Raw genomic sequence first — 21,186 nt, 5'->3', positions numbered from 1 at the left:
CTCCACTGCCCACTCCCTTCCACTGAGAAAATTGTCCATTTAATCCTACTCTCTGTTTCCTGTCTTTTAGCCAGTTTGTAATCCACGAAAGGACATCGCCACCAATCCCATGACTTTTTTTACTTTTCCTAGAAGCCTCTCATGAGGAACTTTGTCAAACGCCTTCTGAAAATCCAAGTACACTACATCTACCGGTTCACCTTTATCCACATGTTTATTAACTCCTTCAAAAAAGTGAAGCAGATTTGTGAGGCAAGACTTGCCTTGGGTAAAGCCATGCTGACTGTTCCATTAAACCATGTCTTTCTATATGTTCTGTGATTTTGATGTTTAGAACACTTTCCACTATTTTTCCTGGCACTGAAGTCAGGCTAACCGGTCTGTAGTTTCCTGGATCGCCCCTGGAGCCCTTTTTAAATATTGGGGTTACATTAGCTATCCTCCAGTCTTCAGGTACAATGGATGATTTTAATGATAGGCTACAAATTTTTACTAATAGGTCTGAAATTTCATTTTTTTAGTTCCTTTAGAACTCTAGGGTGTATACCATCCGGTCCAGGTGATTTACTACTCTTCAGTTTGTCAATCAGGTCTACCACATCTTCTAGGTTCACCGTGTTTTGGTTCAGTCCATCTGAAATATTACCCATGAAAACCTTCTCCAGTACGGGTACCTCCCCAACATCCTCTTCAGTAAACACCGAAGCAAAGAAATCATTTAATCTTTCCGCGATGGCCTTATCTTCTCTAAGTGCCCCTTTAACCCCTCGATCATCCAACGGTCCAACTGACTCCCTCACAGGCTTTCTGCTTCGGATATATTTTTTAAAGTTTTTACTGTGAGTGTTTGCCTCTACGGCCAACTTCTTTTCAAATTCTTTCTTAGCCTGTCTTATCAATGTCTTACATTTAACTTGCCAATGTTTATGCTTTATCCTATTTTCTTCTGTTGGATCCTTCTTCCAATTTTTGAATGAAGATCTTTTGGCTAAAATAGCTTCTTTCACCTCCCTTTTTAACCATGCCGGTAATCGTTTTGCCATCTTTCCACCTTTCCTAATGTGTGGAATACATCTGGACTGTGCTTCTAGGATGGTATTTTTTAACAATGACCATGCCTCTTGCACACTTTTTACTTTTGAAGCTGCTCCTTTCAGTTTTTTCTAACAATTTTTCTCATTTTATCAAAGTTTCCATTTTGAAAGTTTAGCACGAGAGTCGTGGATTTGCTTACTGTCCCCCTTCCAGTCATTAATTCAAATTTGATCATATTATGATCACTATTGCCAAGTGGCCCCACCACCGTTACCTCTCTCACCAAATCCTGTGCTCCACTGAGAATTAGATCTAAAATTGCTCCCTGTCTTGTCGGTTCCTGAACCAATTGCTCCATAAAAATGTCATTTATTCCATCCAGGAACTTTATATCTATAGCATGTACCGATGATACATTTACACAGTCAATATTGGGGTAATTGAAGTCTCCCATTATTACCACACTACCAATTTGATTAGCTTCCCTAATTTCTCTTCGCATTTCACTGTCAGTATCACCATCTTGACCAGGTGGACGGTAGTATACTCCTATCACTATAGTCTTCCCCGACACAAGGGATTTCAGTTGTGCATTTAGTCTCATACAGGATGTTTATCCTGTTGGACTCTATGCCATCCCGGACATAAAGTGCCACACCGCCTCCCGGGTGCTCCTCTCTGTCTGTAGTTATAGTCATATGGTGTGTATCTGTGTGAGAACTCTGAGTTCACTAAAGGCATAACTTCTAAATTCATACTTAGCCAGAGTAGTCAGACTCAGGCTAATTATTCTATTACAAGGATGGCCCTCAGTAGGGGGACACAGATGATATTCTTTAAAAAAAAATAGTGATCGATAATTAAGATGTTTTCACAAAGAGACTTTGTTGAACAAACTGATGTATTGACCAACAACTTTAATTATCGATGACTGTAGCATTCCATTTGTATTCAGAGCTAGAAATCTCGGAGTAACCCTTTATTCCTCACTCTCTATGTAGCAGCGTATCTCTTCTGTTGTTAAATCTTCTTTTGTCAAGTTACATTTGTTAAAACGCTTGAAACCACTGTTAGATCCACATGACTTTCGTGCAATTCTTCAAACACTGATTTTAACCAAACTTGATTATTGTAATTCACTGTATTTGGGCATGCCTGCAAATGCTTTACGACCAGTACAACTTATTCAAAACGCTGCTGCACGGATTTTAACAAACACCCAAATGACGGTTGAACACTTTGTGTATATACAACCTCCATGTCAATTACGATCTGCAAACAAAATCTACTAGCTATTCCAACCCCAAGATTGACTAGGTCTTCTCAGTAGCTGGCCCAAACTATGGAATGCCCTTCCGGCGTCTTTGCTCATGATTACCAATGTTAAAGCCTTTAAAAAGGATCTTAAGACTTATTAAGGCTGATATAATGCCTTTTCCGATTGTGTTTGGTTAGTAGAACATTCTAAATCTGTTACTACAATGCTTTATTATATGGTTCATTTGAAATGTTAACGTAATTTTAGTGACGTGTTCTATGTTTTATTTAATATGTGTAAACTGCTTCGTGCATTATCGTAGATAGTGGTATAGAAAATGTTTTAAATAAAATAAATAATGAAAGCAATGTGTATATATATTAGGGATGTGAATCGTTTTAGGACGATTAAAATTATCGTCCGATAATTTTAATATCGTCTTAAACCGTTATGGAACACAATACAATAGAGATTCTAACGATTTATCGTTATAAATCGTTAGAATCGTGAGCCGGCACACTAAAACCCCCTAAAACCCACCCCCGACCCTTTAAATTAAATCCCCCACCCTCCCGAACCCCCCCCCAATGACTTAAATAACCTGCGGGTCCAGCAGCGGTCCGGAACGGCAGCGGTCCGGAACGGGCTCCTGCTCCTGAATCTTGTTGTCTTCAGCCGGCGCCATTTTCCAAAATGGCGCCGAAAAATGGCGGCGGCCATAGACGAACACGATTGGACGGCAGGAGGTCCTTCCGGACCCCCGCTGGACTTTTGGCAAGTCTCGTGGGGGTCAGGAGGCCCCCCACAAGCTGGCCAAAAGTTCCTGGAGGTCCAGCGGGGGTCAGGGAGCGATTTCCCGCCGCGAATCGTTTTCGTACGGAAAATGGCGCCGGCAGGAGATCGACTGCAGGAGGTTGTTCAGCGAGGCGCCGGAACCCTCGCTGAACGACCTCCTGCAGTCGATCTCCTGCCGGCGCCATTTTCCGTACGAAAACGATTCGTGGCGGGAAATCGCTCCCTGACCCCCGCTGGACCTCCAGGAACTTTTGGCCAGCTTGTGGGGGGCCTCCTGACCCCCACGAGACTTGCCAAAAGTCCAGCGGGGGTCCGGAAGGACCTCCTGCCGTCCAATCGTGTTCGTCTATGGCCGCCGCCATTTTTCGGCGCCATTTTGGAAAATGGCGCCGGCTGAAGACAACAAGATTCAGGAGCAGGAGCCCGTTCCGGACCGCTGCCGTTCCGGACCGCCGCTGGACCCGCAGGTTATTTAAGTCATTTGGGGGGGGTTCGGGAGGGTGGGGGATTTAATTTAAAGGGTCGGGGGTGGGTTTTAGGGGGTTTTAATGTGCCGGTTTTGCAATTTTTAGATTTTTCACGATTTTTCACGATTTTTCACGATATTTTACCCCCCCAAACGGCAACAATACGATTCCCTCCCCCTCCCAGCCGAAATCGATCGTTAAGACGATCGAGGACACGATTCACATCCCTAATATATATATATATATATATATATATATAAAAATACAAATGTTTTCACACAGTTATGAGGACTGAATCTATTGTGCCTTGATCACATTATTTTGACTCACCCTAGTTAATAGGTTGGGTGAGAGCATATTACATCTGTTGCGATATTAAGGTAGATTTTAAACTGCATGCGTAATACCCAGGATTTACATGCGTGACTGGGCCTTGAATGCACCGGGCAAATTTTCACAGGGGCCCGGGTACAAGCATAAGTGCCAAGCCTCTTTGAAGGGGCAAGCTGGGGGGGGAGGGGTGTTGGCGCGACGGACCGGGCAGCACCCGTGATCGCTGTCCCGAAGACTCGCGCGCCAGCAGCCGGTTGGCACGCGCAACTTACCTCAACTGAGCTGAAGTAAGTTGTAAAACCAAAAAAAAAAGGGAGGGTTTAGGGGGTGGGGAGGAGAGGGAGGAGTTTAAGTAGGGGGGAAAGGAACTGGGGAAGTCTGAGAGAGAGGAATCAGTAAGTTTTTGCTGGGAAATTTTCTTTTTTTAAAAGTATTGGGGCAAAGTTAACTATTTGGGAATATTATTTAGTGTGTTTGTGTGTGTGTATTTTTAAATAGTCAGTAAGGCAGCTAATAAGCAGTAGTTAGTGGTTTTGTATATTAAAAACAAAAACAACAACAAAAAAAGTAACCGGAAGCTGGAAATAAGCTAGGAGCAGTGTATACCTAAGTAAAAAGGTTGAAAAGTTCAGTTCAGTTACTCACCTTGGAAAGGTGTTAAGGTAGTGTGATTTGATTTGATTAGGTACCAACATTTGTTAATCAAGAGAGCAGTGAATCATTCTGGCTGACTAACTGAAGTTAGACTGTTTGTATTTCCCAACCCTCCCACCCTTCACCCACCTACCCCTAGCTCATCCTTTAATTAATAAGCAGGTGCCACTGTCACAAAAAAAAACACCTTATTGAGAGTTGGATCATTCCCCTGTAGGCCACTACCAGACATATAGTGAATTCACTAATACATTGAAAGGATGTTAATTAGACACATTCCTACTCCCATAGCAACCTAAAACTTAAGTAGGAACTGAACAAATTTAAGATGAAGGCAGCAGTCCAGCAGCAAGAGGGAGGCTTCCCAGTCTATTGCATCGAATGTCACTTGTATGATTTTTTGCCCGCCGGTGAGAAATTGTACATGTGCATGCGATGCAAAGAGCTCCTGGCTCTCGAGAAGGAGTCTGATCTCTGGAGGGTAGAGTGGCAGACTTGGAGGAGCTGAGGCAGACAGAGAGGTATATAGATGAGACCTTCAGGGTCATAGTAGCCAAGTCCCAACTTCAGACTGGCAGCCCTGATGCTGCCTTGGAGGAAGAAGGTCTCATGATCGGAGAGCATCAACCTGGTGCAGCAGGAAAGGATCCTATAGCAAGGACCTGCTCTCCAGGTGGTGCATTGTCCTTTTGTAGTGAGGATGTCTCCCCAAGGCTACTGCCCGGAGGGAAGGGTTGGGTTGGCCGTCATAGCTGGTGATTCGATTATTAGGAATGTAGACAGCCAGGTGGCTGGTGGGCGTGAGGATCACCTGGTAACATGCCTACCTGGTGCGAAGGTAGCGGACCTCACTCGTCACCTAGATAGGATTTTAGACAGTGGTGGGGAGGTGCCAACTGTCGTGGTACATGTGGGCACCAACGACATAGGAAAATGTGGGAGGGAGGTTCTGGAAGCCATATTTAAGCTCTTGGGTAGAAAGCTTAAATCCAGAACCTCCAGGGTAGCATTCTCTGAAATGCTCCCTGTTCTACACGCAGGTCCCCAGAGGCAGGCAGAGCTCCGGAGTCTCAATGCGTGGATGAGACGATGGTGCAAGGAAGAGGGATTCAGTTTTATAGAGGTGTTTAAAATCACGAGAGGTCTAGAATGGGTAAATGTGAATCGGTTATTTACTCTTTTGGATAATAGAAAGACTAGGGGGCACTCCATGAAGTTAGCATGGGGCACATTTAAAACTAATCTGAGAAAGTTCTTTTTTACTCAACGCACAATTAAACTCTGGAATTTGTTGCCAGAGGATGTGGTTAGTGCAGTTAGTATAGCTGTGTTTAAAAAAGGATTGGATAAGTTCTTACAGGAGAAGTCCATTACCTGCTATTAATTGAGTTGATTTAGAAAATAGCCACTGCTATTACTAGCAACGGTAACATGGAATAGACTTAGTTTTTGGGTTCTTGCCAGGTTCTTATGGCCTGGATTGGCCACTGTTGGAAACAGGATGCTGGGCTTGATGGGACCCTTGGTCTGACCCAGTATGGCATGTTATTAATTCATCGCTGCGCAGAAATCACGAAAGTCCCCCCCGCCCCTTGTGCACGCCGCCCCCACATATGTGCGTGGCCCACAAATTTTATAACATGCGTTATAAAATCGGCGCAAACGTGTGCGCACACATGCATGTATGCACGTTTGAAAATCTACCCCATATTGAATATAATCAGAGATGTAAGTTTTAAATCTAAAAGTCTGAGGGAATTTTTGTATATACTGAGGTGTTCATAGGACTTAATAAAGCTAGTATTTACTGAGCACTGATGAATATAAACACTTTGATGGCCATGTTTCTTTCTTGTTTAATATATAAAATGTTTACTGTCCAGATACCTTGTACAACTGTTTCATTCTGATTATGATACGGAATTGTATGATTTCAACATATAGTGAAAAATTTGTACTCAGAATGACTCCTTGTACTCATTTTGTACCTCATAGTAGTTTCTTTTTTGTGTGTGTATTAGGTGAGAAATTAGTTTCAGGGGCTCAAGATGTTCTCACAGAAATATTTAAAAGCTGTGCCCATGCTGAGCAAGTGCCAAGCCTAACACCAGCAAAGCCCATTAAAGTGTCTGATATTTATCTCAGCAAAGAACAAATAAACTCTCAGACTCCCGGAAACCTCCTTCATGTTTTCTTTACCAATGTTCGCCCTCCGAAGAAGGTTCTGGAAGATCAGCTTACTCAGGTAATTGTGGGGGGGGGGGGGGGGGGTTTAAACAGTTAATGATGGAATTTTTAAATCTTTTAATAAAAAAAAATACTAAATCTCTTGTATTCTTGTTGAAAGATTTTGCGAAAATATGGTGTACCCAAACCAAAATTTGACAAGAGCAAGTATAGCAAAGCAGGAAAAGAGCAGCACCCTGTGAAGGTTGTAAGCACCAAGCGTCCAGCTGGTAAACCCCCAGCTAAGGAGAAGTCTGTGCTGAACAGCGTCAGGTCAGTGTCATAAATGCTGCCTCAGCAACTCATTCTCTTGGCTAAAAATTGTAGTCATCTCAGCAGAAAGCTGCTCTGGTGTATCTAACTAACTGGAAACAATGGAAGAACATGAATGGCAAATTAAACGAAGGTTTGTTGTCCAGTCAGGTGAAAAATGCCTGTTGGTCGGTTCTGAGCTATTCTTAAACTTCTCTAAAATGGTGCTCAAAACTGGAGTACCATGATTGGGTAATTCAGATCACATGACTGTGCAGCAGAGCTCTCGCTGTAAAATTCTTCTAGGGAACTATGCCCAAATTTGTTACTTTAATGTGTGGTGTTTGGTCAAATGAACTGGTTTATAAGAATCTGCAATAAAATAAACCTTACTACACTTATTGGCTGGCATGGAGCAATCTTTGAATTGCTGCATTGCTGTCTGTGCAAGAGTTTCCATAACAATTGCCCTTGTTGTTAACAGGACTGCTCTAAGTGAGAAGAAGCCCACAGTGAAGCCAAAGTCTCCAGAAAAAAGTAAACCGGAGGAAAAGGATTCAGAGAAATCCCCCACAAAGAAACAAGAGAGTACAGTGTCTTTGTTTTTCAGCCATGCCTTTTCCAATTTCTTCTCTGTCTTCACTTGTTAGAAATATAGATTCTCAGCAAGAATAACCATTATAAAGGAAGAAATCAGTTTCTATTTTGAAAGGGAAAAGTCATGCAAATTGCAAAAGTCCTTGCTATCTGTTCTGTGTGCCTTGGGCGTTTTGATAATTTTCTTTTAGCTTGTTTGGCTAAAAATGAATAAGCATAATTTCAGTAGCAATGGAATAGGAGAGTGGTATCTTAGTATGCAAGACCCTCTTACTCCCATGATGCATTGCAGCTGATGTCACACCATGCTGGAGAAAGTAATTTTAGATCAAAAACTGTGGTTCTCAGCCTGACCTGGAGGCACACCTAATAGATCTGGTTTTCACAAGGGGGTAGATTTTCAAAGGGTTGCGCGTGTAAGATACGCGCATAACTCCCGAAAACCTACCCCTGCGCGTGCCGAGCCTATTTTGCATAGGCTCAGCGGCGCACGCAAGCCCCGGGACGCATGTATGTCCCGGGGCTTCGAAAAAGGAGCGGGAAGGGGGCGGGCCGGGGGGCTTTCCCGAGACCTTGGGCAGGCATAACTTTTGAAACAAAGGTAGCGGGGGGGGGGGGATTTAGTTAGGGCTGGGGGGTGGGTTAGATGGGGGAAGGGAGGGGAAGGTGGGGGGGGGGGCGCCGAAAAAAAAGTTCCCTCCAAGGTCGCTCCAATTTCGGAGCGGCCTTTGAGGGAACGGGGAAAGCTATCGGGGCTCCCCTCAGGCTCGATGCGTGCAAGGTGCATAAGTTTGCACCCCCTTGCGCGCACTGACCCTGGATTTTATAACATGCACGCGGCAGCGCGCGCATGTTATAAAATTGGGTGTACATTTGTGTGTGCCGAGTAGCACGCACAAATGTACCCCGTGCGCGTAAGATTTAAAATCGGTCCCAATATGAATATGAATAAGATATAGTTGCATAATTTAGACTCCCAGTGTAAGTAAATCTGTTTCATACATACTCATTGTGGCTAACCTGAAAACTAGACTGGTAAGGTGTGCCTCCAGGCCTGGGTTGAGAACCACTGATACAAGGCACAGGAAAAGTGTACATGGAAAATGCACCATTATTTTGGTATAGCAACCAGGGAAGAAAATGTTGAAATCTTGAAAATGGATGACTGCTCAGAAATACTGTGATTATAATATATTTAGGGCTTCTGATCTTAGGTGTTTATAAATTGTAAGTTTAGGTATGTCTTTTCCAGCTAATTAGGGGTTCTTTGTGGGTACCAAACTCAGTATTTTTTGCAGTGCAGTTAAGGAGTCAACCTGGAAAAGGCACAAAAACCAAGCAAAGGATCCAGGGTAGGTGAAGGAGGGGTGAGAAATACTTGAGGACGTGTTTTCCCCATGTTTATCTAATAAACACCTTTTTTTTTTTTGCATTGGGGTATTTTATCTGGGTTTATTAGTTAAATCCTAAAATCAGAAACCTTAAATATATTCTCCTCTACTCTTCTGCTGTTGGTGACAGGAATGAATAAGTTCTATTGAAGAGAAACACTCAGCTGTACTGTATCATTAAAGAGATCAAATTAGGCATTGGTTCCCCAAGGCACAACAGCTGGATTATTTTACATGCCACCCTTTTAAATGTAAATACCTAAATCCATACCCAGAAGTTCCTTGGCGAACTAATGGAGCCTACATGCCAAAACAATCACAGATGCACACACCTGCATATGAACATGCATCCAAAAGAAAATACCCCATTCAGGATGCTCATGGACCCCCTCCCGCATGCTCAGATAAATTTTTAAAGAGTGAGATTTTGGCATGCTGCTCTTTTTAAGGTGAATTTTAAAAGCCCCAGTACATTCCAAAACCAAGAGATAAACACACAAGTTGGGGCGTTGAGCAGATTTTAAAAGCCACTGGAGTACGCGCATGCTTGCTGCTATGCGCACAAATGGAAAGTTCCAAAAAAGAGTCGGGGCATGGTAATTCCTGAATTTCACATTGAAATCTGCACGTAATGCGCACAGGTGCGCCTCTGGGTCCCCTGCCACGTAACTTTACTTCTGATATGGATGGACATGCAAGATATAAAATAAAGACAAATATATCGGTGGGGTTTTAAGGGTCGGGGTTAACAGGGGAGAATAGAGGCTATAAAACTAAGGAGGGTCTGGAAGTCCTATTCTTTACTAGGGGAACGAACTGGTAAAGCTGGTAATGCATTAGCACGTGAGTCTTTTAAAATCCCCCCACTTATGCAGTAGAAGCTGGATTTGCATGCATTGGCACGCATACATTTAAAATTGCACGCACATGTGCATGCAGTCAGGCTATTTTATAGCGAGCGCATTTCCCTGTACGAACCCGGATCAGTCCAGACCATGGGTTGAGCCTCCTTTCCCAGCAGGTGGAGACAGACCAAAACTGAAAGGGTATCCTATATGAGGACAGAGCCTACCCTGTAGCCCTTCAGTATTTGTCTGTCTCCAGCAGGTGGAACAGCTCACCCTGTGGTTCCCTGTTAACTTCTGCTCGTCCCTTCTGGGTGTTTTTTCCTTCTGTGTGTCTATCGTGTTTGGATCAAGCAAGTATTTCTGAGTTATTGTTTAAAAAAAAAAAAAAAAAGTGTGAACTCTGTGGATCCTTCACAGGAGAAAGTCCCTGTCTTCTCACTCTTGCGGGGGCCTAGGGGGGCTTGGCCGCTTGTTTTATATAGCCTAGGCTCCCTTTTCCCGGTGGTCCTCGGCTACAGGGGTGAAAATTGGTGGTGCCAATCACTCCCCCTGTTCAGCTCTCTCTCCCCCTCTCTTCTGTACTGCTCTCCCTTCATTGGGATCCATGGTTTTGTAACTGCTGACAGGGACCATTGTAAAAAAAAAAATAAAATCTAAATAAAAGGGGAATTTTACCCAAGAGGAGTCCCTGTGACATGATTAACAGAAGGCTCCTGCCTTCCCTACTTACTTTTGCAGCTTGAGAGAGAGAATTGAGAGCATGCACAGTTCATTCTGTGCCTCCACTCCTTCAGCACCTGTAGCTCAGCTTATTTTAGTGCTGCCCCTCCCCCACCCAGCAGCCATGCCACGATCTCAGATGAGTTTAGCCTGCAGGGATTCCTTGGTCAGGCTTTCGTGGGAGGAGCTCTGTTCACGCTGCCTACCAGGGGAGAAGGTTCCTCCGAGGTCCCGATGCCCTCCGGGACCTGGACCAAGCCGCCAAAACGTTTTTCCCCCGCCGTTCCCGGGCCGTCAAACCACGGGAACGGCAGACATTTTGGGTTTTTCTCTGGTTTCTTTATCGGAGCTCCCTGAAGCCCCTGACCCGATTTTTTTCAGTGCCCCCCTCCCAATTTGAGCCCCGCACACTGTCCTCTCCCGGACCCTGACTCTCCCCCCCCCCCCGCCCGGAGGTGTTAGGATCCGTTTTTCCACTGATTTTGCTGCACAAATCCTATTTAGCAAGTTTGCAGGAAGCTTCCCCCCCCCCCCTCCGGCCAAGGTTCCTTGGCTCTCTGTCCCTCTCTCCCCTGCGGCTCCTGACAGGCAGGGGGGGCGACCTGGGTCCGGGTCGTTCAGGTGGCCCCCCCCCCCCCCCCCCCCCCCGGCTCCTGCAGTCCCCCCCCCCCTGCCCAGGATCCGGACCAGGACCAATGACCCCGGGTTCTCCGTCTCTTCCGCAGGGAGGAATTTGAGCCTCTTCTCCCCTTCATCTCCCAGGAATTGGGGATTGACTGTCCCTCAGTGGAAGAGATTTCGGCAGCGATGTCAGCTTCCTCGGACCCGGTCCTGGCGGGGCTCAGGGCCCTGCCGTGCTCTTTCCCTTCCATCCCATGCACAAATTAATGCTTCTCAGGGAATGGCAGGCCCCTGAGGTGGGCCTCCAGGTCAGGAGGGCCACCTCGGGGGCCTGCCATTCCCTGAGTGTTTAGAATTATTGAGAATGCCTAAGGTGGACTCCTCTGTGACGGCGGTCACTAAGCATACCACCATACCGGTCGTGGGGGCTACAACCTTGCGGGATGCCCAAGATCGTAAGCTGGAGTTCCATCTCAAGCGCATGTTTGAAGTCCTGGCCTTGGGTGTTTGGGCGTCCATCTGCAGCAGTCTCATGCAGCGGGCAAGCCTTAGGTGGGTCCAACAATTACTCAGCACCCAAGACCTCCTGTCTGCAGAGGCAGAGCAGGCTGACAGGTTGGAAGGCGCCATAGCGTATGGGGCAGATGCCCTATACGACTTGTTCCGGGTGCAGGCGAAGGCGATGGCTTCGGTATCGGCCAGACGGCTCCTCTGGCTCCAACACTGGGCAGCTTATTCGTCTTCTAAGGCACAGCTGGGAACTCTCCCCTTTAAGGGTAAGTTGCTTTTTGGCGAAGATCTGGACCAGCTTATTAAATCCTTGGGGGAGAACAAGGTCCATAAGTTGCCTGAGGACCACCCGAAACAGGCTAGATCCTTCTTCCCTACTCGAACCCGCTTCCTGGGCCAACACTGCTATAACACTAGAGCAAGGGGCACCTTCCCTAGGGGAAATTCTTCTCGGGCCCAGTCTTGGCCCCAGTCCTTTCGAGGCCGTCGGCCCTTTCGAGATACCGCTACCCACCGTCCTGCACCCAAGCCCGCCTCCCATCCCTCCATTCCCAATTTAGGTGGTTGTTTGTCCCTGTTCATGGAGGAATGGGCCAAGATCACGTCGGACCAGTGGGTCCTTGAAACAATAGACAAAGGCTACGCTTTAGAGTTTGCTCGCGACATCCCAGACTTGTATATGGTGTGTCCATGCGGACACCGGAGGCGGGTCGCGGTGACCCAGACTCTTCTCAGACTTCAGAGGCTGGGGTCCAGCTCCCCGGTTCCGGTGGCGGAGCGTGGCGCCGGTCAATACTCAATCTACTTCGTGGTCCCGAAGGACGACTCCTTTCGTCCCATCCTGGATCTCAAGAGGGTCAACCGGGCCCTCAAAGTGCCCCATTTCTGGATGGAAACCATTGGGGTGGTGATAGTGGCGGTACATCCCGGAGAATTCTTGCCTCACTCGATCTGACGGAGGCCTACCTGCATATACCGATCCGTCCCGAACATCAGAGGTTCCTTCGGTTCCACATCTTGGGTCAGCGCTTCCAGTTCAAGGCCCTGCCCTTCGGTCTTGCCACGGCACCACGTACATTTACCAAGGTGATGATGGTGGTGGCGGCAGCCCTCCGGAAGGACGGTGTCCTGGTCCACCCGTACTTGGACGATTGGCTAATCCAGGCCAAGTCGGAGACCCTATGCCGCCAGGTGGTGGACTGCGTACTCGCTCTCCTCTCGTCCCTAGGTTGGATAGTCAACTTCTCCAAGAGCAATCTCCATCCGTCTCAGGTCTTGGAGTTCCTGGGGGCTCGCTTCGATACCCGCATCAGCAAGGTCTTTCTACCGGACTCGAGAGCTTTCAGGTTGATGGATCATCTCCAGGGCTTCCTCTCCATGCCTCTCCCCATGGCGTGGGATTATCTGCAGGTCCTGGGGACCATGGCTTCCACGATCGACCTGGTCCCCTGGGCGTTTGCACATATACAACCATCACAGAGAGCCTTGCTGGCTCGTTGGCAGCCGGTATCTGAGCAGTTTCAGATGCAGTTCTCGCTTTCAGACTCTACCATCAGCAAATTACAATGGTGGCTTTCTCTCAAGCACCTACTCCTTGGAATGTCCCTTCGGACTTCGCAGTGGATGATAGTCATGACGGATGCCAGCCTATCCGGTCGGGGAGCGGTTTGCCAGTCTCAGACCACGCAGGGGCACTGGTCCCCAGCCCAGTCTCGCTGGCACATCAACCGCCTGGAGACCCGGGCGGTTCGTCTAGCACTCAAGGAATTTCTCCCTCTACTTCGGCGATGGGCGGTCCGGGTGCTCTTGGACAATTCTACCACCATGGCGTACATCAATCGCCAAGGGGCACCAGGAGTCGACCGGTGGCCCTCGAAGCAAGTCGCCTTCTCGCGTGGGCGGAGCGGCACCTGGACTGCCTCGCAGCCTCCCATATAGCGGGCAACGAGAACGTGCAAGCCGATTTTTTGAGTCATCAGCGCCTGGACCCAGGCGAGTGGAAGCTGTCTGACGACGCCATGTCCCTCATTGACAGGTGGGGTCCCTCGCACCTGGACTTGATGGCAACTCTGAACAACGTCAAGGCTCCCCAGTTCTTCAGCTGCTGGCGAGAACACTGCTCGGAAGGGGTGGATGCCCTGGCCCTTTCATGGTTGAGCGATGTTTTGCTGTACGTGTTCCCTCCGTGGCCCCTCATAGGGAAAGTGCTCAGACGGATAAAGCTTTACAGAGGCCCAGTCATTCTTGTAGCTCCCGAGTGGCCCCGCAGACCGTTGTTCGCGGATCTAGTCAACCTGGCGTCGGACGGTCCTCTTCGCTTAGGCCATCTTCAACACCCTTCTCAGTCAAGGTCCTGTATTTTTCGACCAGGCGGATCGCTTCTATCTTGCGGCTTGGTTTTTGAATGGCGAAGGCTAAGGTGGAGGGGATCGCTGAGGACGTCATCTCCACTATTTTGAGGACCCGCAAAACTTCTACTTCCCTTGCCTATTTCCGGGTCTGGAAGGTTTTCGAGCTGGCCTGCGTGGAAGTGGGCGTTACGACACGTTCGGCCCCAGTCTCACTCGTCCTCTCGTTCCTCCAGCGAGGTCTCTCTAAGGGTCCCTCTTTTGGCTCACTCCGTGTTCAGGTGTCTGCCCTCTGTTCTCTTTTGGGAAGCCTCGACGGCCATGCGGTTGTCTCTCACCCGGATATTGTCCGTTTCCTCAAAGGGGTCAAACATCTGAAGCCACCGTTGCGTCCTAATTGTCCCTCATGGAGTTTGAACTTGGTCCTTCGGGCGCTCTGTCAGGCTCCTTTTGAGCCCCTTTGCCGTTCCACCCTCAAGGATTTGACGCTCAAGACGATATTTCTGGTTTCTATTTGCTCCGCCAGACGGGTGTCTGAGATCCAAGTGTTGTCTTGCCGCGAGCCTTTCTTACGGTTTTCGGATTCCAGGGTCTCTCTCAAGACGGTGTCATCATTCTTACCGAGGGTCATGTCTTCTTTTCATGTCAATCAGTCGGTCAAGCTCCCCGCATTCTCTTCTGCGGACACTGCGGGGATGACCTACGCCATCTGGATGTGAAATACATTCTCATGCACTATCTGGAGGTCACTAATGACTTTCGAGTGTCGGATCGTCTCTTTGTCTTATGGAGTGGCCCCAACCGGGGCAACCAGGCCTCTAAAACTACGATATCTCGCTGGCTGAAGGAAGCGATATCATCGGCTTATACATCTGTCAGGGATGCCCGATCCCGGAGGGCCTCCAAGTCCCATTCCTTGCGTTCACAGGCGGCTTCCTGGGCGAAAAGTCAGTTGGTCTCCCTGCAGGAGATATGCAGGGCAGCTACCTGGAAGTCTCTGCATACGTTTGCTCGACATTACCGCCTTGATGTTCAAGTGCCAGTTTTTGGTTCTTTTGGGCCGCAGGTACTTCGAGCGGGCCTGTCAAGGTCCCCACCCTGTCTAGGGAAGCTTTGGTACATCCCATGGTCTGGACTGATCCGGGTACGTACAGGGAAAGGAAAATTAGTTCTTACCTGTTAATTTTCATTCCTGTAGTACCATGGATCAGTTCAGGCGCCCTTCCCTTTCTATCTTCCTGTCCGCTCGAAGATCCGTGTACTATGTGTCCCTCCTTGGAGGCACTTGAAGCATCCATGTGATGATTGTGGGCATTCATGCAAGAGTGCCCATGCACGGTGTTCATTCATTAATCCACTGTTTTTCTCTTGTTCAATATTTTCAGAGTTCTCCTGTTATTTGCTCGAGTTCTTCTGTTACTTGCTTGTTCCATGGTGTTTATCTTCTCTGCTTTGACAATGGTTATACTGAAGGGCTACAGGGTAGGCTCTGTCCTCATATAGGATACCCTTTCAGTTTTGGTCTTTCTCAACCTGCTGGAAAGGAGACTCAACCCATGGTCTGGACTGATCCATGGTACTACAGGAACGAAAATTAACAGGTAAGAACTAATTTTCCTGTAGGCGCCTATGTTATAAAATGGCATGGGCCAACGAACGTACACATGTGTGCCCGCATGCCTGTTTAAAAGTTACTGTCCCTGTGTTTAATTGCAGCTTTTTATATAGCTTATTTGTGGGAGGAAAGAGATTCTGCCAGGACTTGCAGGAGCAATTTCTAGTAGAGTAGCTTTGTGCTAGAATGGTTCCGCCCAGTGTAATGAGGCTCTTCTGAAGTGTCTGAAAATTGGGAGGCAATCCTTACAACATTAATCTGTAGACGAGTGTGCACAAAGCTCAGAATTGAATTTGTTAGTAGTCTGAATCTCATTAAGGTAAAAATAATATTGCATAATTGTTAGGTTGAGGTGTATAACCATGTCCTTGCTTAATATTTTAATATTTCTTTCAGTTCCCGAGGAGAAATATTTGACACTGGAGGGGTTTCAGAGGTTTGTAGTGGATCGAGCAAAGCAGGATATCCGAAGTGTTTGGCGAGCCATTTTGTCCTGTGGGTATGATCTGCACTTTGAAAGGTACAGTAAAAAGTTTTGCATTGAACTAATGTGCATTTTATTAATACACCATGCTATATTCTTGTAAATTGTGAATATTAAATACAAATTTTACATGTTAAATATTTTTTAATTGGCTTCATATGTTCTATGTAAATACTTCTTTATAAATATAGCTTTCAAAATATTTTTAGCCATAGCATCTTTGATCATTTATTTATTTATTTATTTATTGGTTTTTATATACCGGAAGTTCCTGTATACAATACATATCACTCCGGTTCACATTTAACAGATATAGCTATCGCCGGGTAGGCGGTTTACATGGAACATATCAAATATAATATAATGAACAGAAGAACTATAATACAGTGTAATATATTATATTAAGAAACAACTAAGATCAACTTAGGTAACAACTTGGAACAAAAAACTGACTCAATGTGAGCATTACATTATTGTGGTAAGACAAGGCTGGATGTTTGTTCTTCCTGCTTTAGCTCTCTGGGAAAGCTTGAAGGAAGAGCCAAGTCTTGAGTTTCACCTTGAACGTTGTATGGCACGGTTCTAGGCGGAGGTCCGGTGGTAGTGAGTTCCAGAGTGACGGGCCCGCTGTGGATAGAGCGCGTTTCCTCAGGGTAGATTTTGCAGGTTGGGTGATCATTCTGTTCTGGTATGCCCTTCTGGTTGGTTTGTTAGAAGAGTGTAGTTGAAGCTGGAAAGTTAGGTTGAGGGGGGAGATGTTATGTAGTGCCTTGTGAACCATCATGCAGGTCTTGAACTGGATCCTATATTTGATGGGGAGCCAGTGGAGGTGCTGTAGGATTGGGGTGATATGGTCCCTTTTTTTGGCATTGGTAAGGATCCTTGCAGTGGCATTCAGAACCATCTGGAGTGGCTTGGTAGTGTATGCTGGAAGGCCCTGCAGGAGTGAATTACAGTAGTCTAATTTAGTTAGAATGATGGCTTGGAGTACTGTGCGGAAATCCCTATAGAGTAAAAGGGGCTTTAGTTTCTTTAGCACTTGTAGTTTAAAGAAGCATTCTTTTGTGGTGTTATTTATGAATTTATTGAGGCTGAGTTTGTCGTCAAGTAGTACACCCAGATCATGCCTCCTGTGGTGGATCTGTAGGAGGAGGCTTTGTTCCTAGTTGTTACATGGTTTTTACTTCAGTTGTCATCAAGTTTACATTTGCTACTCAGGTCCATTCTTGTGAGATGGATATTTCTCCATGGACAAGCAGGCCTGTAATTGGCTACATAAGAGGGTGACATCATCAGATAGCCTTCCTGCACAGGCACCACTGCTAGGGGCAGTGGAACGCCTATTTGGTTGGTGGGAGGGCAACCAAGCTCTGCCCCTAAATCCACCTCTACCCTACTGACAATTTCTTACTTTATGCTTACAGTTACTCATTCTTTCTTATGTAACTCTTTTCATAAATCATAGATTAGAATTATTCATTCCCAGGCCTACCAATAAAATATTTGATGCTAGTAAACCTCTAGGGGGTGGTCTTACTGCCTGCAGGCAAGAATGGCTTCCCTTTGAGAGAAAAAGCATTACCAATAGAAGTGTCAATATTAAGCGACTATTCTGTACTATGTATGGAGAGTGAGAAGATCGAGTAGCAAGAGATGTAATCAGAGTCCAAGAAAATGTGGCCTAAAGATACTAAAACGGTCCTAATTGATTGGGCACTACACACCAGCTTAAGGAAACATCCAAGGTCACCTCAATATGTCGCCCCAGCACTTGCCCCCTGGGGAAGTGGGAGATTGGTGAATGGTAAGGGCTTGTGTGTGCTGTACTCTCTTGGGTCGATTATTAGGCACCCTAGATGAATCTTACAATGTTGTGCCCCCCACCCCACCTTCAGCACACACAATAATTATGCATTTATAATAGAATTTACATGAAAAAGGATATTCAAAGTACAGCCTTCTGAGATCAAATTATCATATATATGTTATATGTACATGTACTGCTGTGCTGCCAATGAGCAAACTCTGCAAAAAAAACACTTGGAACCCATATATCATCAGACGTATTGACCCTCAGAAAGCCATAAGTAAACTGAACTACCATTACAGTATACATAACATACCATACCAGCATTCAAACAAGAAGACCCTACCCAGGAAAATGCAACACTGCAAGTATTAATCCAGGCCCTAAAACACCAATACACATCCTATTAGTAAAACAGAACAAGTCAGGCTGCTATAGATCACTACACAGAAAGTACACAGTAGCAGAATACCTCACCTCAATCACACATATAGAGCACAGACAGACCCTCACCAAATATAGAATAAAGAGACCATAAAGTACATATAGAAACATGCAGACAAAAACCGAACCGAAACTGCAACAAGCCAGACTGTTTGAAGTGCGACAATGGAAAACCAGAAACATAACCATTCTTCATAAAACATCAAACAATATACTCAAGAAATATAACAGATCATTCATAATAGTAAAACACATACGAATGAAAAGAATAAACATTTAGAAACAGCTGACAAATAAAATGGTAGTCTATATAGATCAAGAAGGTACTGAAACAAATACCTAACAAAATACAATCCTAAAAATAGCAAAAGGGAATCATGCAAATATTCAACAAAACCTTATTACAAATTTTATAAAGTTCAAATATAGATTTTTTTTTTTTAATTTTTTATTTATGCATTTTTGTTGGAATCAAGAAATACAATCATGAAATAGCAAAGGGTAGAAAGGAAGAAAAGAAAAATACAAATCTCTCAGTAAATAAGCATCAGGAAAATACAAAGTACATTCCTACACCCATAAGTCCACTATGGGGATCCAGTTGTAGCGTATAAAAGAAAATTAAACCCCTGAAGGGAAATATCAAGAAATAAAGCTAGAGAGCAGATATAATTCAGCATGGAATATATACAATAAACAGGGTACTCATCCTTCTATAGGAGTACCGGTCTGGGCTAAATCTGAATTCCTAGACTCTAACACAGGTTTATCTGTGAGGAAAAAGGATAATTGTGAAAGGACAAAAAAGACATAAGACAGTCCCTTATATCTAATCAAGCATTTGCATGGAAATTTTAAAAGAAATGTTGCACTAATCTGCAGAACCCTTGGTCTCATCAAAAGGAGCTGATGTTTCTTCTTCTGGGTATGTCACAAGATGTCGGGAAACACCCTTACCTGCACACTGAAGAAAAGGCTCGAAACAATTTTTTAAATAAAGTCTCAAAACCCAGTCTTTGTCGGATTCAAAGGCAAATGTGGCCACTAAAGTGGCTGCTTGTGTAAGGGCAGAATCTGAAGTCTCTAATAACGTTGTCAGATCTATACTAGGAGTTAAACAGTCCACGGATTGTGCACCCACTTGATTTTCCTTCTTTTTAAATGGGAGTAGATAATATAACTTAGATAGAGGAGGAACTGCTGCTTCAGGCACTTTAAGATGTTCCATTAAGTATCTTCTAAACATGTCTTTTGCTGAAACATGAGGAAGTTTAGGAAAATTAATAAAGCAGAGATTCTGCCCACGAATAATATTGTCCAAATTCTCAACATTATACTGCAGCTGTTGACTTTCCTTTATTGAAGAGTCCTGAGTAACTTTTAAAGCTTGAGTGTTTTGTTTAAGTTCTATAAATTCCTTTTGAGATGAAGCAATAGAACTTTCTATTAGCTTATAGTTATTTCCACATTATTAACTCTATCCACAATAGGATTCAGCTGTAAAGGTTTACTATAGCCTCCCAAATAAAGTCGAGAGTAATCTCTGAAGGTCTTACCAAAATTGGGACACTAATTTTCTGCAGGGGAGTCAAAACAGGAGTGGAGATTAGCTCCTCTGGAGTTAATACACCTCCTTCAATAGGCGAGCCAACAAGGCCCCTTAAGAGGTCTGCATCGGTCTCCTCTCCAACTCTCTTTGGAAGTCCTGACACCATAACGGGTCGCATGACTTCAGCAGCTTCGGCAGAGGTCCCTCCCGACATCTCCCAGGTTCCTGGAGGCAGCCAGATTCGTCAGAGGAACACTGGGGATCGGGGAAAGAGAAGTTGACAAATACGGGACGGAAGACGGTAAGGCAAAGCCTGTCTTCACCTTCAAGGGTAATCCTCCCGATCGTTGTCCCCTCTGAATGTGGGTGTCCATAGGGCCCAAAAGGAGGGGATCCGAGGGGACCGTGGGGAAGGTCCATTCCTTGGCCCGACGCTTTTGGGCCAAATGCAGCATCACAGCAGAAAGTGGGCTCAGAAGAAAAAAGTAAGGACACCTGGCTCATGTGTCCTGCTCAGTAGCGGCCATCTTGGATCTCCCTCAAATATAGATTTTATAAAGATGTTACATATTTGTATATACAATTAAACCCTGATAGTACCCAAAACCAATTTGCAACCATCTATTTATATTAGATAGCAACAAAATAAAAACACACAATCGCATAAAAAACTCTCATATATCAGTCATATAATCCCACCACATACATCTACTTCCATATTCCCACCTATTAAGATCACAGTAAATCAATAGTTATCAATGAGATAACACAGATTTTACACTCCGAAATTGTTCAACAGAAACATTTTTTAATCCTCGTGCAACAAATGTACAATTTTCTCTAAGGTTATTGTAGGTAAATTCTAGGCTTTAACCCCAACAATGGGGTTAATTGGTTATGAATGTGGATATATGTGGTAGGATATATGACTGATGTATGAGAGTTTTTTATGCGATTGTGCGGCACTTCTCAGGGTTTAATTGTATATACAAATAGTATTAACACATCTTTATAAAATCTATATTTGAACTTTGTAAAATTTGTAATAAAAGTTGTGGTGAATATGTGTATGATTCCCTTTTGCTATTTTTAGGAGTCTATAATTAGTCATAAAAATGTTTAAAGAAAGAAGATGGTGGCATGAGAACTCCGTGAGCTCCTGCTGCTCTCCTAGGTTTCCACTAATTTTGTTACCTTTACTCGATGCCTCCAAAAAGGAAGTGAAGGGTGAA

General features: G+C 45.2%; 1 protein-coding gene across 6 annotated transcripts in view; it reads left to right on the top strand.

The window, feature by feature from the left end:
- HECTD4 (HECT domain E3 ubiquitin protein ligase 4) overlaps positions 1–21,186 on the top strand; it is a 541,903-nt gene that overhangs the window by 457,267 nt on the left and 63,450 nt on the right. For 5 of the 6 annotated variants that reach the window (XM_029571656.1, XM_029571654.1, XM_029571657.1 and 2 more), the window contains 4 exons: positions 6,564–6,787; positions 6,890–7,041; positions 7,505–7,608; positions 16,067–16,190. In XM_029571656.1, the coding sequence (XP_029427516.1) occupies positions 6,564–6,787; positions 6,890–7,041; positions 7,505–7,608; positions 16,067–16,190 (604 nt within the window). The remainder of the gene's footprint in view (positions 1–6,563; positions 6,788–6,889; positions 7,042–7,504; positions 7,609–16,066; positions 16,191–21,186) is intronic. The other variant, XM_029571655.1, reaches the window with a different exon arrangement.

This window comes from Rhinatrema bivittatum, chromosome 11, assembly GCF_901001135.1.
Source record: "Rhinatrema bivittatum chromosome 11, aRhiBiv1.1, whole genome shotgun sequence".
Taxonomy (NCBI): domain Eukaryota; kingdom Metazoa; phylum Chordata; class Amphibia; order Gymnophiona; family Rhinatrematidae; genus Rhinatrema; species Rhinatrema bivittatum.
The sequence above is the reverse complement of the archived record's forward strand: the minus strand, read 5'-3'. Positions and strand labels throughout refer to the sequence as shown.